Source organism: Berghia stephanieae, chromosome 1 (genome assembly GCF_034508935.2).
Source record: "Berghia stephanieae isolate SIO BIC M18660-M18661 chromosome 1, UCSD_Bste_1.3, whole genome shotgun sequence".
Taxonomy (NCBI): Eukaryota; Metazoa; Mollusca; class Gastropoda; order Nudibranchia; family Aeolidiidae; genus Berghia; species Berghia stephanieae.
In genome coordinates this window covers 12,281,721-12,295,043 of record NC_088360.1, presented here as the reverse complement: position 1 = coordinate 12,295,043, position 13,323 = coordinate 12,281,721, and the positions used below count along the sequence as shown (strand labels likewise).

The window sequence follows — 13,323 nt, the reverse complement described above, 5'->3', positions numbered from 1 at the left end:
TTTTAATCCATGTTTTCCCAGAGTATAACGGTTAACCGATTAATAATGTTAATCGTACGCTACCTATTGGAGATTAATTGATAACATTGTTCATCGATCGACGGCTCCACAAAATCGTGTTATAAGCTTTGTCAAACAGCGATAAGGACCGCCCAACCGATCTGGACCGATGATAAATAATATATTGCATGTTATCAAACGCCACACGAGACGCCTCGTCACTGGCAAATCACCACCGCCACCGCCACCTCCGCCACACCATAGCCATCGTCATCACACTTCATGACCGCCACCACCACCGCCACCACCACTACCATGTAACAACAGCTGAGTGACTTATAGAATAGAATAGAAGCCAGGCAGGGACTGCATTGTGAGACAAGTGGTGGTGCGGTGGTAGTAGTAGTAGTAGTTGTAGTAGTAGTAGTTGTGTGCACTGTGATCGTGGTGGGGGCGCTAAAATTTCCGCTCGCTTTCCTGCTACATCGCGCACGAGACTCATCTCAGTGCTCAGTATTCTGCGTGTGTGTGTGGGCTGATACTGTCTATTTATCACTCAGTACACTAAACTGGCTTAACGTGGTTTGTTATGGTAAAAAGTTTTGTTGGCAATGCCGATAATTGGATCTATTTCATCACCACTACTATCATGGATTTAAAACAAGATCAGAGTACAATGATCCCCGTTCTTCCTCTTGCTGAGATTGTACCTCAGTATGCTTTAAAAAGACGATTTGGAATATCTTTTAGCTCCAGTTCATGTTATCTGACAACTCCGAGATATGAGGTGAGTGGGTACATCTTACATTCATATCACACTCACCGTATTTAGTTCATTCATGAAATTTTAAAATTATTGTCCTCCGCCTTTTGTTTAATTTTTTTTCATACAGTAAATATAAGTTGAGTCTACTTAACATCCCTACTTAAGAACGTGTTCGAGTCAAGTGCAGTGTGAGTAGACAGTAAAGACAAGCGCGTGCTTGCGTGAGTGCGTGCGTGAGTATGTGTTGTTTTTTCCCCCTACGTTGGTCGTTATTCATTATTTCTAGAAATTTTTGAAACATCTTTTGAACCGGTCACTCTATTTCGTTATTTTTGTTTCTTACGATTCCCCCTTTTCACCGAGTATTAGTAAACTGTGGACCACTCTTATGTTTGAACGCCCGGGTAACTTTGAATAAAGCATTTCGTTTAAAAACTTTATTATATCATCTTTATGGATGATTGAATCTTAGAGGAGCTAGCGTATGTACAAGAACACATACACATGGAGAATGGAGCACACTCCTCGTTTTGTCCTAACGTAAACAAACCTCTTATAAAGCTTCCTGTACTTTTGTACACACTTCCAACTCGACCTAAAGTGTGTTTGATTTAGTGTCTAGTCTTGTATAGAATTGGAGTCGACGCAATAATATTATAATAATATAGTTGTGTTATGGTGAATTCCATCTCCATACTATATTATTATATCATATCATAGAGCTTCATTAAAGTTTTTAAACAATTGTGTAGTTTTTAAGCACAAAGGCAGTATAGGAGAGAGAGAGAGGGAGAGAGAGAGAGAGAGAGAGAGAGAGAGAGGGGGGGGGGGGGAGGAGAGAGAGAAGAGAGGGAGAGAGAGAGAGAGAGAGAGAGAGAGAGAGAGAGAGAGAGAGAAATTAAAGCAAACAAAGGGTATAGAAGGGTAAATAGACAGACACACAGGCACACAGAGAAACACACACACACACAAACACGCACACATACATACATAATATTCGACACCGAGACTTAAATCTTTATAAGTTAATCAGTTTGTGTGATAACAGGAATAAAATAAATAAGAAAAGAAGAAGAGGAGAAGGGACAGGATATATATATATATATATATATATATATATTATATATATATATATATATATATATATATATATATATATATATATATAGAGAGAGAGAGAGAGAGAGAGAGAGAGAGAGAGAGAGAGGATGCCCACAATTATCCCTAACATTTCCCATTATTAAAATAAGCAAATCGTATGTATTATTGTCATAAAATCATTTGTCTACACTTAAATTATCATCATTGTCCAAGTATTATTCATGTCCTGAATCCTACTCTCTTCCTTATCAAGCGTAATTTACTATTACTATTACATTCCCAAATCACTACACAAGAGTTCGACTTGAATCAAGGGTGTCCCGGTAGCTCATTTGGTAGAGCTCTTCATTCACAAACAAATATACAGGAATAGATCCCAGGTGCGGTTAAAATTTTCTTTTCTTCTGATAACTCTGTCCACCTAGCAGTGATTGAGTAGTCATGTTTGTTTGATCTGGTGGAAAGCACCCCTTGCGATGGACTAGCGTCGTATCCGAATGGTTGTAAGATATTGAGATAACTTCCAGTTCTATGAACTTCGAAGGACTATTTCCTTCATTTTACTTAATTACAGAATAACTCCTTCCATTATTCATATGATCACAGATCAGAGCAGCATTTTCATTAACAGGGCAGTAACAGCTTTGCTACTCAGGTTCAATGTGTCGACAGCCGATATGATACAAGCTGCTCATTGAGCATTCATCGCTTTCTCTTTTAACATATATAAGGGAACAGGCACTTCTGTAAGATAAAGATCTGAAAAAAAAATGTATATGAAACAGTGCCAGAAAAGCAATAGAAAAAATCCCGATTTTTGTTTTGGATGTATTTTTTTTTCTAGTTTCTTTTTCTTTTATGCTTGTCTCGTACAGTTTCATACACAGCTTTTCTTTATTAAACTCTTCCTTTTAAAATTGATAAAACGCTATTGTTTTGACACAACTTGATCACCACAACTATCTTGATAAAATGAATTGATGATCCCCTCTCTATTTCCTAGACTTATTACAAAGTCAAGCGATAGTGGACTTAATTAAATGATTGCCAAATACAAGGCCCGGCATAGAGTCCTTGGGTAAGAGAGTTTACATATAATTATGAATAGGTACCTGTCTAGTAAAGGGTTCCTATCAAATGACTTGCTATGTATGAAATCGACAGTGAGTAACATAGGCTTGCTGAAGGAATAAATGGAGCATTATATTATTATGTACAGCGCATTTTATGCGATAAATTTAGATATGCTCTATTTTTTGTGTGGACTAATATATATATATATATATATATATATATATATATAATATATATATATATATATATCCTATTTTAATCACTGTGGTCAACGATTTAATCTCGCTTAAGTTATGTAAACACACTTTTATAAAAAGGTTAAACCATTATAAAAGAGTCTGAATCAGACATCAAATCTTGGTTCATGAGAATCCATAGTCAGCCTTCGGAGACTTAATCCATCAGAGGTTGCTTTATGTTTTGCTTCCATTTTTTCTATTACCATTATGATAATTATTTTTCTTTAGCCTCTTCACCCTTCATCCCAACCCTCGGGCGCATTATGTTAGACTGCCATGCTGCCAAAAAATGTGTGACAAAACGCCATATTTTTTATTTCTACCAGAAAATATTTAAGTCGGACATCGATGGATTTAGAGAGAGAGAGAGAGAGAGAGAGAGAGAGAGAGAGAGAGAGAGAGAGAGAGAGAGAGAGAGAGAGAGAACGAAACAGAAAGAGAGGAGAGAGAGAACTAGAGAAAGAGGAGAGAGAGAAATAGAGAGAAGAGAGAGAGAAATAGAGAGCTGATGAGAGAGAGAGAGAGAGAGAGAGAGAGAGAGAGAGAGAGAGAGAGAGAGAGAGAAATGAGAAAGATAAAGAAAAATATAACGTTAATATAATCAGAGATATGCCATTTTGCATTTCAGGTCCATAAAAATTTACATTATTTTTTTGTTAATAAAACAAAATCTTAAATTGAATTTTCACCATGTCAACCGCCCCGAAATAATACTGTTATGACGCCATGGAACACATTTATCGATATTTCAAGTAATTTCTTTTGGCGATAATGGAAGAATAATGTGTTTTCGTCATAGTGAGGTAGTATGGTCATGTCTAATCGTTATGGCTAACCAGTTAACTGTCGTACTCTGGGAAGACACGTATTAAAAATTTAGCCTGAAAACTCGACCTTCAAATATCGATCGATTTAAATTAATGACCCTCATTTTGGCAAAAACTCTCAAACCTCGCGAGGTCTCAAGTTTGAGAGTTTTTGCCAAGATGTGAGGGTCATTTAAGTTTATTGATATTTAAAGGACGTTTTCTGGCCAAATTTATTTTCAATACGTCTTTTTCCAGAGTATGGCGGTTAACTGGCTAAAGGCCAATCCATTATTATTTCAAACAATTTCTACCGGCACCTGACCTGACCAGCTACAGGGGGTGTCGTGTTTCCTGATTGAAATCACATGACTGTTACAATAGTATGTAGTCGTAGCAGTGGCGTTGTCCATGTCAGTGATATTATTATAATGGAAGATTATAATTTCTTAATGTGGGATTAGGGGGAATAAAATAAAATATCACTTAAGCCCTCCGATTTCTTTATCTCTCTTATTCTATCTCTTCCCGATCCCCTACCTTCCCTTTCCGATATCTTTGTCTTTATTGTTTTTGTTGTTGTTGTTGTTGTTGTTGTTGTTGCTGTACTTCTTCTTCTTCTTCTTCTTCTTCTTCTTCTTCTTCTTCTTCTTCTTCTTCTTCTTCTTCTTCTTCTTCTTCTTCTTCTTCTTCTTCTTCTTCTTCTTCCTCTTCTTCTTCTTCTTCTTCTTCTCCTCCTCCTTTTTTTTCCTCTTCATCCTCATCGCTGTCGTCATCGAGATATAGAAACCCTTATCAATATACCTAAAAAGAATTCTTCTACTCCCTCCATCTCTTTTCCACTCTCTCTCTCTCTTCCCTCTCTCTCTCTCTCTCTCTCTCTCTCCCTCCCTCTCTCTCCCCCCCCCTCTCTCTCCCTCCCGCTCTCCCCCCCCTCTCTCTCTCTCTCCCGCTCTCCCCCCTCTCTCTCTCTCTCTCTCTCGTCTTTTCTCATCTCATTCCCTTTGAAGATTATTTGAAATGAGGGGTCGATAACAGCGTTTTCTATTAAACTAATATATGATAGAATTCCTGTTACTCATCCCCAAAGTTTAACTTGTCTTTAGGCTCTAATCCAAGGGGGAGACAAGAATAACCCAGACGTAGCCGCATTGCAACGCCACAAATTGACCTCGGGCGAGATGACGTGCTCAAGGCCATACATCGCGGGGGGTGGGGGAGGGACGAACTCGATTACTCGATAGAAGCAAAGAAAAAAAAATATCCACCGCCAAAGGTAATTTAATGGGGTTTTATTCTTTTAAGTTATATTCTTGGCCGTTATATTTCCGTTTGGCAGTGTTGTGAGTTTTTTTTGCCAAGCTCACATCATCTATATATAGTATGCGCTTGGCCAGGAAGCTCTCAACAGTGTCATCCGGAAGTATAACGGACCAACCCACAAAACTGTGTGTATCCATGAACGTTTATAGTCAGGTTAATACAGTTCAGTGAGCATTACTCATATCTATAGATAGAATGCGCTTGGCCAAGGAGTTCACAACATTGCCATCCGGAAGTATAACGGACCAACACACAAACTCTGTGTAACCATGAACTTTTATAGTCCGGTTAATACAGATTAGTGAGAACAACTCACAAACGCGGATGGCAAAAACAATAACAATGGCCTGAGTGACGTCATCTGCATACTATCTATAGGTCTTTGTTATTGCCGTCCATGTTTATGAGTAATTCTCACTTGACTGTATTAACCATACTAACCAGACCTTGGTTGTCGATCAAGGTTACACATGGTGTGTTGGTCGGTTATACTTCCGGATGGCAATGTTGTGAGCTTCTTAGCCAAGTACATACTCGTCTTGTTAATACAGTTTAGGGAGAATTACTCATAAACATGGATGGAAAACAAAAACAATAACAAAGACCTGAGTAACGTCAACTTCGTTATATCTGTATCCAGCTGGAAGATGTGAGTCTTTTAGCTGAATGCACGACATCAATAGAAGGAACGAATTTGGTGTCACTCACCTATTTGGTGTTTTTTTTTTTAGCCAGCCTTTTTACGAGTAGTTTCACTACATTAATGCGAACAATGAGACTATAAACGTTTAAGGTTACACATAGTTATGTGTGTTTGCAAGTTATATCCGGCTGGCGGATGCTATGAGCTTGTTGGATAAACGTATAGTATTAAAAAACGTTTAAGGCTACACATAGTTTTGTGTGTTGGCGGATGTTGTGAGTTTTTGCACTAAAGGCATGGCATCATAATCACGGTATTAAGTGCTTTCGATCCCGTCTTTGTTATTTGTCATTAACCCTTTCAGTTCCCTCGAGGAACATTTACATGGAGCATGTGAAACTAAATGACAAAGGGGTGTGTTTACTTTCGAGCAATAAGTTTGGTTACCATAACAACCTATAACAGGAAATAGGAAGACGATAGGACTGTTTTAATGAATCAATAGATTTTATATAACAGTGAGATAGAATAGAATCACAGACAGAAGGACAAGGAAATTGGTCAGGGTGATTGCAATAGAAGCATACTAGTGCTAACAATGTATAATATACACAAAGAGAGATGGAAGTGGTGGTTGTCGACAAGATTGTTAATTTGGAGAAAAGAAGGAGAGAGAGAGAGAGAGAGAGTGAAAAAAAAGAAAGAAAGAAAGAAAGAGAGAGAGAGAGAGAGAGAGAGAGAGAGAGAGAGAGAGAGAGAGAGAATTTCCGTTCGATATACTACATTACACCACTTTTATCAAGTCAACCATTTCTCAGCTAACTTCTGTTTTAAATTATTTTCATTGTAATTTTTGTCATGGGGCATTTTATTTTTATTCTTTAAAAAACTCATTAATGATGGGAAAAAATATCTTATTTTTGTCTAAATTGGTTGTCTCCACAACGAATTCTTACTCCACTGGGTTAAGGGGATTCATTTTGAGATGATTTTTCCTGCATTTTGTTTTCTCGATACGTAGTTCTGATAGGAATTTGTTCTTTTAAGTAATCAATCTATGGGATAAATCTATGTGGTATAATCAGAGATGATAAGCTTCAGTGGGTCCTCGGATTTTCGCATTTTTTCGTCTTTGATCATTATCCGACAGAGCGGGAGCAAGAGCAGCTATTAGTGGAAATCAAGGATTTATATATTTGACCAAGACATTACTCTGGTCAAAGACTAGACATATTATGATGGGGACACCAATAAATATGTGTGCTGTGTGTCACACCTGAAAAAAAAAAATCAATTTTAGCTAACTTTTGATTTCCAGCTATTTGTCAACACCGTGATGGTCTTTTTTTAATTTATTTTACCTCATTATCAGCACTGTATAATGTGTTTACGTCTGAGAGACGATAAGCCTGAGAAGAGTGAGTTTCGATTTCGAATCGAAGACAACTGATTTTTTCTTCATTGAATTGTTGCTTTTTCAATGCGTTTGTCACAATGTCATTCAAACTTCTTCCAAATTATATTTGGCAAGAGTGCTCCTCCCCAGTGTCCACTTTGATCCATTTATTGAATTAACAGTTTACTGCCAGAATCTGGAAAGACACGAATTGGGCCAAAAAATATTGATCAATTTAAATGACCCTCATGTTGGCAAAAACTCTCAAAACTGGGACTTGGCCATAAATCTTTTACCTTAAATTATATCGATGAAGTAAAATGGTTCCCAACTTGTCAAAAATTCTGAAGTCTGAGACTTTCGAAAAATGTTAAACCCGGCACTTCAAGTAGATAGACATTAGAAAGGTAATATGTAGAACATAGATGGATTGATAGTTGGATATAATGTAGACGTCTATAGATAAATAAATATGGATATAATGTAAACGTCTATAGATAAATAAATATGGATATAATGTAGACGTCTATAGATAAATAAATATGGATATAATGTAGACGTCTATAGATAAATAAATATGGATATAATGTAGACGTCTATAGATAAATAAATATGGATATAATGTAGACGTCTATAGATAAATAAATATGGATATAATGTAGACGTCTATAGATAAATAAATATGGATATAATGTAGACGTCTATAGATAAATAAATATGGATATAATGTAGACGTCTATAGATAAATAAATATGGATATAATGTAGACTTCTATAGATAAATAAATATGGATATAATGTAGACGTCTATAGATAAATAAATATGGATATAATGTAGACGTCTATAGATAAATAAATATGGATATAATGTAGACGTCTATAGATAAATAAATATGGATATAATGTAGACGTCTATAGATAAATAAATATGGATATAATGTAGACGTCTATAGATAAATAAATATGGATATAATGTGAATATAGTTAGAAGAAAGATAGAAATTTGGATTGACTAGTTGGTTGGTTAAAAACAGTACTGAAAAAGAGAGATAGATGTATAATATATACTCCCGCCATAAATATATATATATATATAATATAATATATATATAATATATATATATATATATATATGTGTGTGTGGTGTGTGTGTGTGTGTGTGTGTGTGTGTGTATTATATGAGAGAGAGAGAGAGAGAGAGAGAGAGAGAGAGAGAGAGAGAGAGAGAGAGAGAGAGAGAGATTGGGTATCTGTACACTCCACCCATAGTGAGATGCTACCCCGTGACATTCCCATTAATTCCCATCAAGATGGATTCGGGAGGTGGGTCGCCATTGGCCTACGGGAATACAGGTCACCCATCACATTTCTCATGGGGGTGGTGTAGCTCAATGGATAGAGCGTTTGAGTGACAAGCTAACAACCCTGGTTTGATCCATCGCAACGTTAGGTTTTTTTTAAAAAAAGTTCAGTTTCGTCCTTATTTCTTCTTCTTTGTTCATTTAGCAGTTTGGGTATCCATTATCCAGAAAGAACGATGTTTTCGCTCTCTCTCTCTCTCTCTCTCTCTCTCTCTCCCTCTCTCTCTCTCTCTGTGTGTGTGTGTGTGTGTGTGTGTGTGTGTGTGTGTGTCTTTCACTCTGTCTCTCTGTCTCCCTCTTTCTCACCTCTCTCTTTTTGTGTGTGTGTGTGTGTTTGTCGGTTTGCATTTTTGTCTCTATCCCTTTATTCTGTCCCTCTCTCTGACTCTCTCTTCTCTCTCTCTCTATTCTCTCTTTCTCTCTTTTTCTCTATGTCTAATTGTCTTTATGTCTTTCTCTCCCTGTTCGCTCTCTCTCTCTCTCTCTCTCTCTCTCTCTCTCTCTCTCTCTCTCCCCCCCCCTCTCTCTCTCTCTCTCGATGTGTGTGTGTGTGCGTGTGTGTGTGTCGTTATGTCTGTCTCTCTTTATCTCTATTTCACTCCTCTCTCTCTCTATCTCCCTCTCTCTATCTATCCTACTATATATATATATATATATATATATATATATATATATATATATATATATATATATATATATATATATTTATATTTCTCTCTCTCCCACTCCCCTCCCTCTCTACCCCTGTTCCTCGTCTCCACTCATCTTGTCTGGCGAGGAGGCCTTTCGATCTATGTAGAATCTCGGCTCTAACCCTATAATACTTTATTCTCTCTCTCTCTCTCTCTCTCTCTCTCTCTCTCTCTCTCTCTCTCTCTCTCTCTCTCTCTCTCTCTCCTTCTCTCTCTTTTCTTATGTATGCACTTCTAAACTCTCTTTATTTCCTAATCACTTGTTATATACCGCCGCCCGATACTAAACGATGACAACTCTATGAGTATTAGATTTTGTTTCTGTCCGTGGTCATGGCGGCAGAGTGGATAAAGCATTGCTTTTATCGCAATGGGCACATCGCGGCTCTTCACTACGGCCGTCGCCTATGTTAACTAGGGTTTTTTTTTTTAGATAAACCTTTATTTTATGCAACTACAAAACGGCGCTCTGACAGTTTTATTCGACATAAATAATGATGTTACCTGTTGCATTGCTTCCCGCCCAGGTAATCAATTTATTACATAACCATAGTGAGAAAATGTCAGTGCAGCGCTTTTTAATCTTGGCGACCCAACAGTGTGACTCATGATAAGGGCTTACAAGACAGAAGCCGTATTGTTATACCACTACACCACCAAAAGTTTTGTTAGTTTTAAAATGCTGGTCTCTCTCTTCAAAACATTTAAAAAATAATTTGCAGTAGACTTGAGCAAAGAAGTTGATTGACCTTAAGGTCATAAAACACCGATATAAACGGTATGTAAATGCGATATGTATTTATTGTTATGGAAATAACGACACGAATACTGATATGCAACGAAAAAGGTTGTTTTGTTGATGCATGCGAGAATGACGAATAGCAATGTCTCCGGTCATAATTGTTATGGATGTGGTGATGACGAAAATGGTTGTTGTGAATGCGATGTTTTTATGATAAATGGTTTCGATAACAAAATAACAGTAATAATAATAATAATAATAATAATAATAATAATAATAATAATAATAATAATAATAATAATAATAATAATAATAATAATAATAATATAATAATATATAATAATAATAATTATATAATAATAATAATAATAATAATAATAATAATAATAATAAATAATAATAGATAATAATAATAATAATGATGATACGATGATGATGATGATATGATGATGATGATGATAGATGATGATGATGATGATGATGATGATGATGATGATGATGATGATGATGATGATGATGATGATGATGATGATGATGATGATGATGATGATGATAATAATGATAATAATCGGAAATATAAGTCATGATGGTCAATGGGATTTTAGACTGTCTATTGTTTTCACTCATACGCATATTGCCATACGCTGACAAAATACTTTTTTGTCATTATGGCTCGATAACTTTGATTAGGTTTTCATAACTTCTGACAAGACGGAGACCATTTAATCAATCAATAGTTGTCAGGAAACTTAGGCTTAAAAAATTGACAACTTGAATATTTATATAGGGTATTGTCCACTAAACGTGCTCAAAGCGCATTACAAGGAATCCCTCGAAAACATCAACACTTACAATGGAGGACGATATAGATAGTATGTAGATGACGTCACTCGGGTCTTTGTTTTTTTGTTTTTTTTTTTGCCATCCGCGTTTATGAGTACTTCTCACTAATCAGTAATAACCAGACTATAAACGTTCTTGGTTACACACAGTTTTGTGTGTTGGTCCGTTATACTTCCGGATGGCAATGTTATGAGCTTCTTAGCCGAGCGCATACTATCTATACATATATTATTAATATTGCAATTTTTTTCTCTGACAGAGACAACGTTTTTAACAGCCACCTTTTCATTTTACACTTGAGAACGATGGAAGAATGACAGTAAAGGGTCTTTACCAAGGACTCAAAAACTATGCGCCGCTCAGAGCGAGACTCGAACCCTGGACCTTCCGACCCAAAAGCTCGTGTCATACCACTTGACAACATAGGCACACTTTTTTTTTACAAGTTTTGGGTCATTTTTATAAATTAGTACTTTGAAGTCTTGGGTTTAAGAATTTTTGACAAGTTTTGGGTCATTTCAATAATTCACCGCGCATTGGAAGTCTTGGTTTAATAAATTTTGACAAGTTTTGGATCATTTCAATAAATCCGTACGTGTTGGAAGTCTTGGGTTTAAGAATTTTTGACATATTTTGGGTCATTTCAATAAATCAATTCGTGTTGGAAGCCTTGTATTAATTTTTTTGGACAAGTTTAGGGTCAATAGTTTTTTGGTCAAAATGGAAAAAAAAAGTGTTATGTCAGGTCACAGGAATATATATAATAATTATTGGCGAGGACACTGTTGATGATTTAATCGATAATGTTGTTGTGGTTACCTACGACATCTAGGCATGGTTATGGCTGTAATATTACATGTATGACCATGGAACTTGTATAATGTTGAGTCATATTCGCTCATATGACCCAAAAGTCTCGTAAGCGCTGTTTACAATTCTAGAATCAATTAGATTCACAGATTTCACCAAGAACACATAGATAGTTTATGACACAAGTGACAGTTAATGTTAGATTTGAACATTTGAAAATAATTATAAAGCAATAATGAACGTTTAAAAAACCCCGAAAAACACCCTTTCGCGCAGCTTTGCTAGATGTCGTCGCCAAGACATTCCATAATACGTAGATAATGTGTTTAAAAACGTGAGCGACTTCCAACATCAAGTGACCGATCAATGTGTCCTAGCAGATTTTCTAAATAATCATTTGATTAATTTTTTTAATTTTTAAAAAAAGGGTTTTCAAGTTACTTGTGTCTGTAAGAGAAAAGTTTTATCATTTTTAGATTTGACAGTAATTCTATACTCGTTGGCAAATATTTAACATGGGCTGTGCGAAACAATTTTTACCCCCAACCTTATAATTTAAAGGATAGATTTACTTAGAAGGCAGAGAGGCACAGAAGTTTAATGAAATGGTTTCATTATTATAAAGGACAGAGCGACTGAAATTCCACAGTGTTGTGCGGCTATATGGTCTTGTGGTATGACATCGCCTTTTGATCAGAAAGTCCAGAGTTCGAGTCCTGCATAGTTGAACCCTTGGAAAATAATTCTAAAAAACATTCTCTCTCCCTACTCAAGTGTAAACTGAGTATCTGGCTTTTAACGGCGTTTTCTGTGTCGGGGGGGGGGGGGGGGGGTAATATCGAATAACAAGCGTCATGTCTCGTCCCACATGTTAAGGAGTTGCTGTTGGCTAGGGACGCCTTGTAAAGTGCTTTGAGTTCGTTTTGAGGATATTGCTCTATATATATATATATAAATGCTCAAATTGTTTTTTCCTGTCTTGTTTTACTATGGCACTATATCATTTGTTTTTACCGAGAAGGTCGATACGGTTTGCCCGGAGACTAAATGAAAATATGGAGACATGAAACTTAGGGGCGCCTTCTGTATGCAGGTGTTTAATGTCAAATTAAGAAATTAGGGAGCAGGTGTAATGGTTATCAGTCTGACCGGTAATCAGAAGGTCTGAGGTTCGATCCTCAGTCGAGGTCGACTGATTTTTTGGGGATGGTGTTTTTCTTGTATTTTTCTGTCTTGCTTTGTCTGGCACCTTTCATACACACTTGTTCTGTTCAATCTCAAGATGGTAATCATAGCTTTTGTATATTGGTGGTATGTGTTTAGATAAAATACACACTATTTCTTCCCGATATATCAATCGTACAAATGCACCAAAAGTTTATAGACAGTTCGAAGATGACGTCACTCAGGTCTTTGTTATTGTTTTTTGCCATCCGCGTTTATGAGTAATGCTCACTGAACTGTATTAACCTGACTATAAACGTTCATGGATACACACAGTTTTGTGTGTTGGTCCGTTATACTTCCG

General features: G+C 36.4%; 1 protein-coding gene across 1 annotated transcript in view; it reads left to right on the top strand.

Moving 5' to 3' along the window:
* The first annotated feature begins 329 nt into the window (after window positions 1–329).
* The window catches only part of LOC144968073 (high affinity 3',5'-cyclic-AMP phosphodiesterase 7A-like), a 300,950-nt gene continuing 287,956 nt past the window's right edge, over window positions 330–13,323 (top strand). Inside the window, exon 1 of the mRNA XM_078906065.1 lies at window positions 330–787. Within this exon, the coding sequence (XP_078762191.1) occupies window positions 590–787 (198 nt within the window). The 5' untranslated portion in view covers window positions 330–589. The remainder of the gene's footprint in view (window positions 788–13,323) is intronic.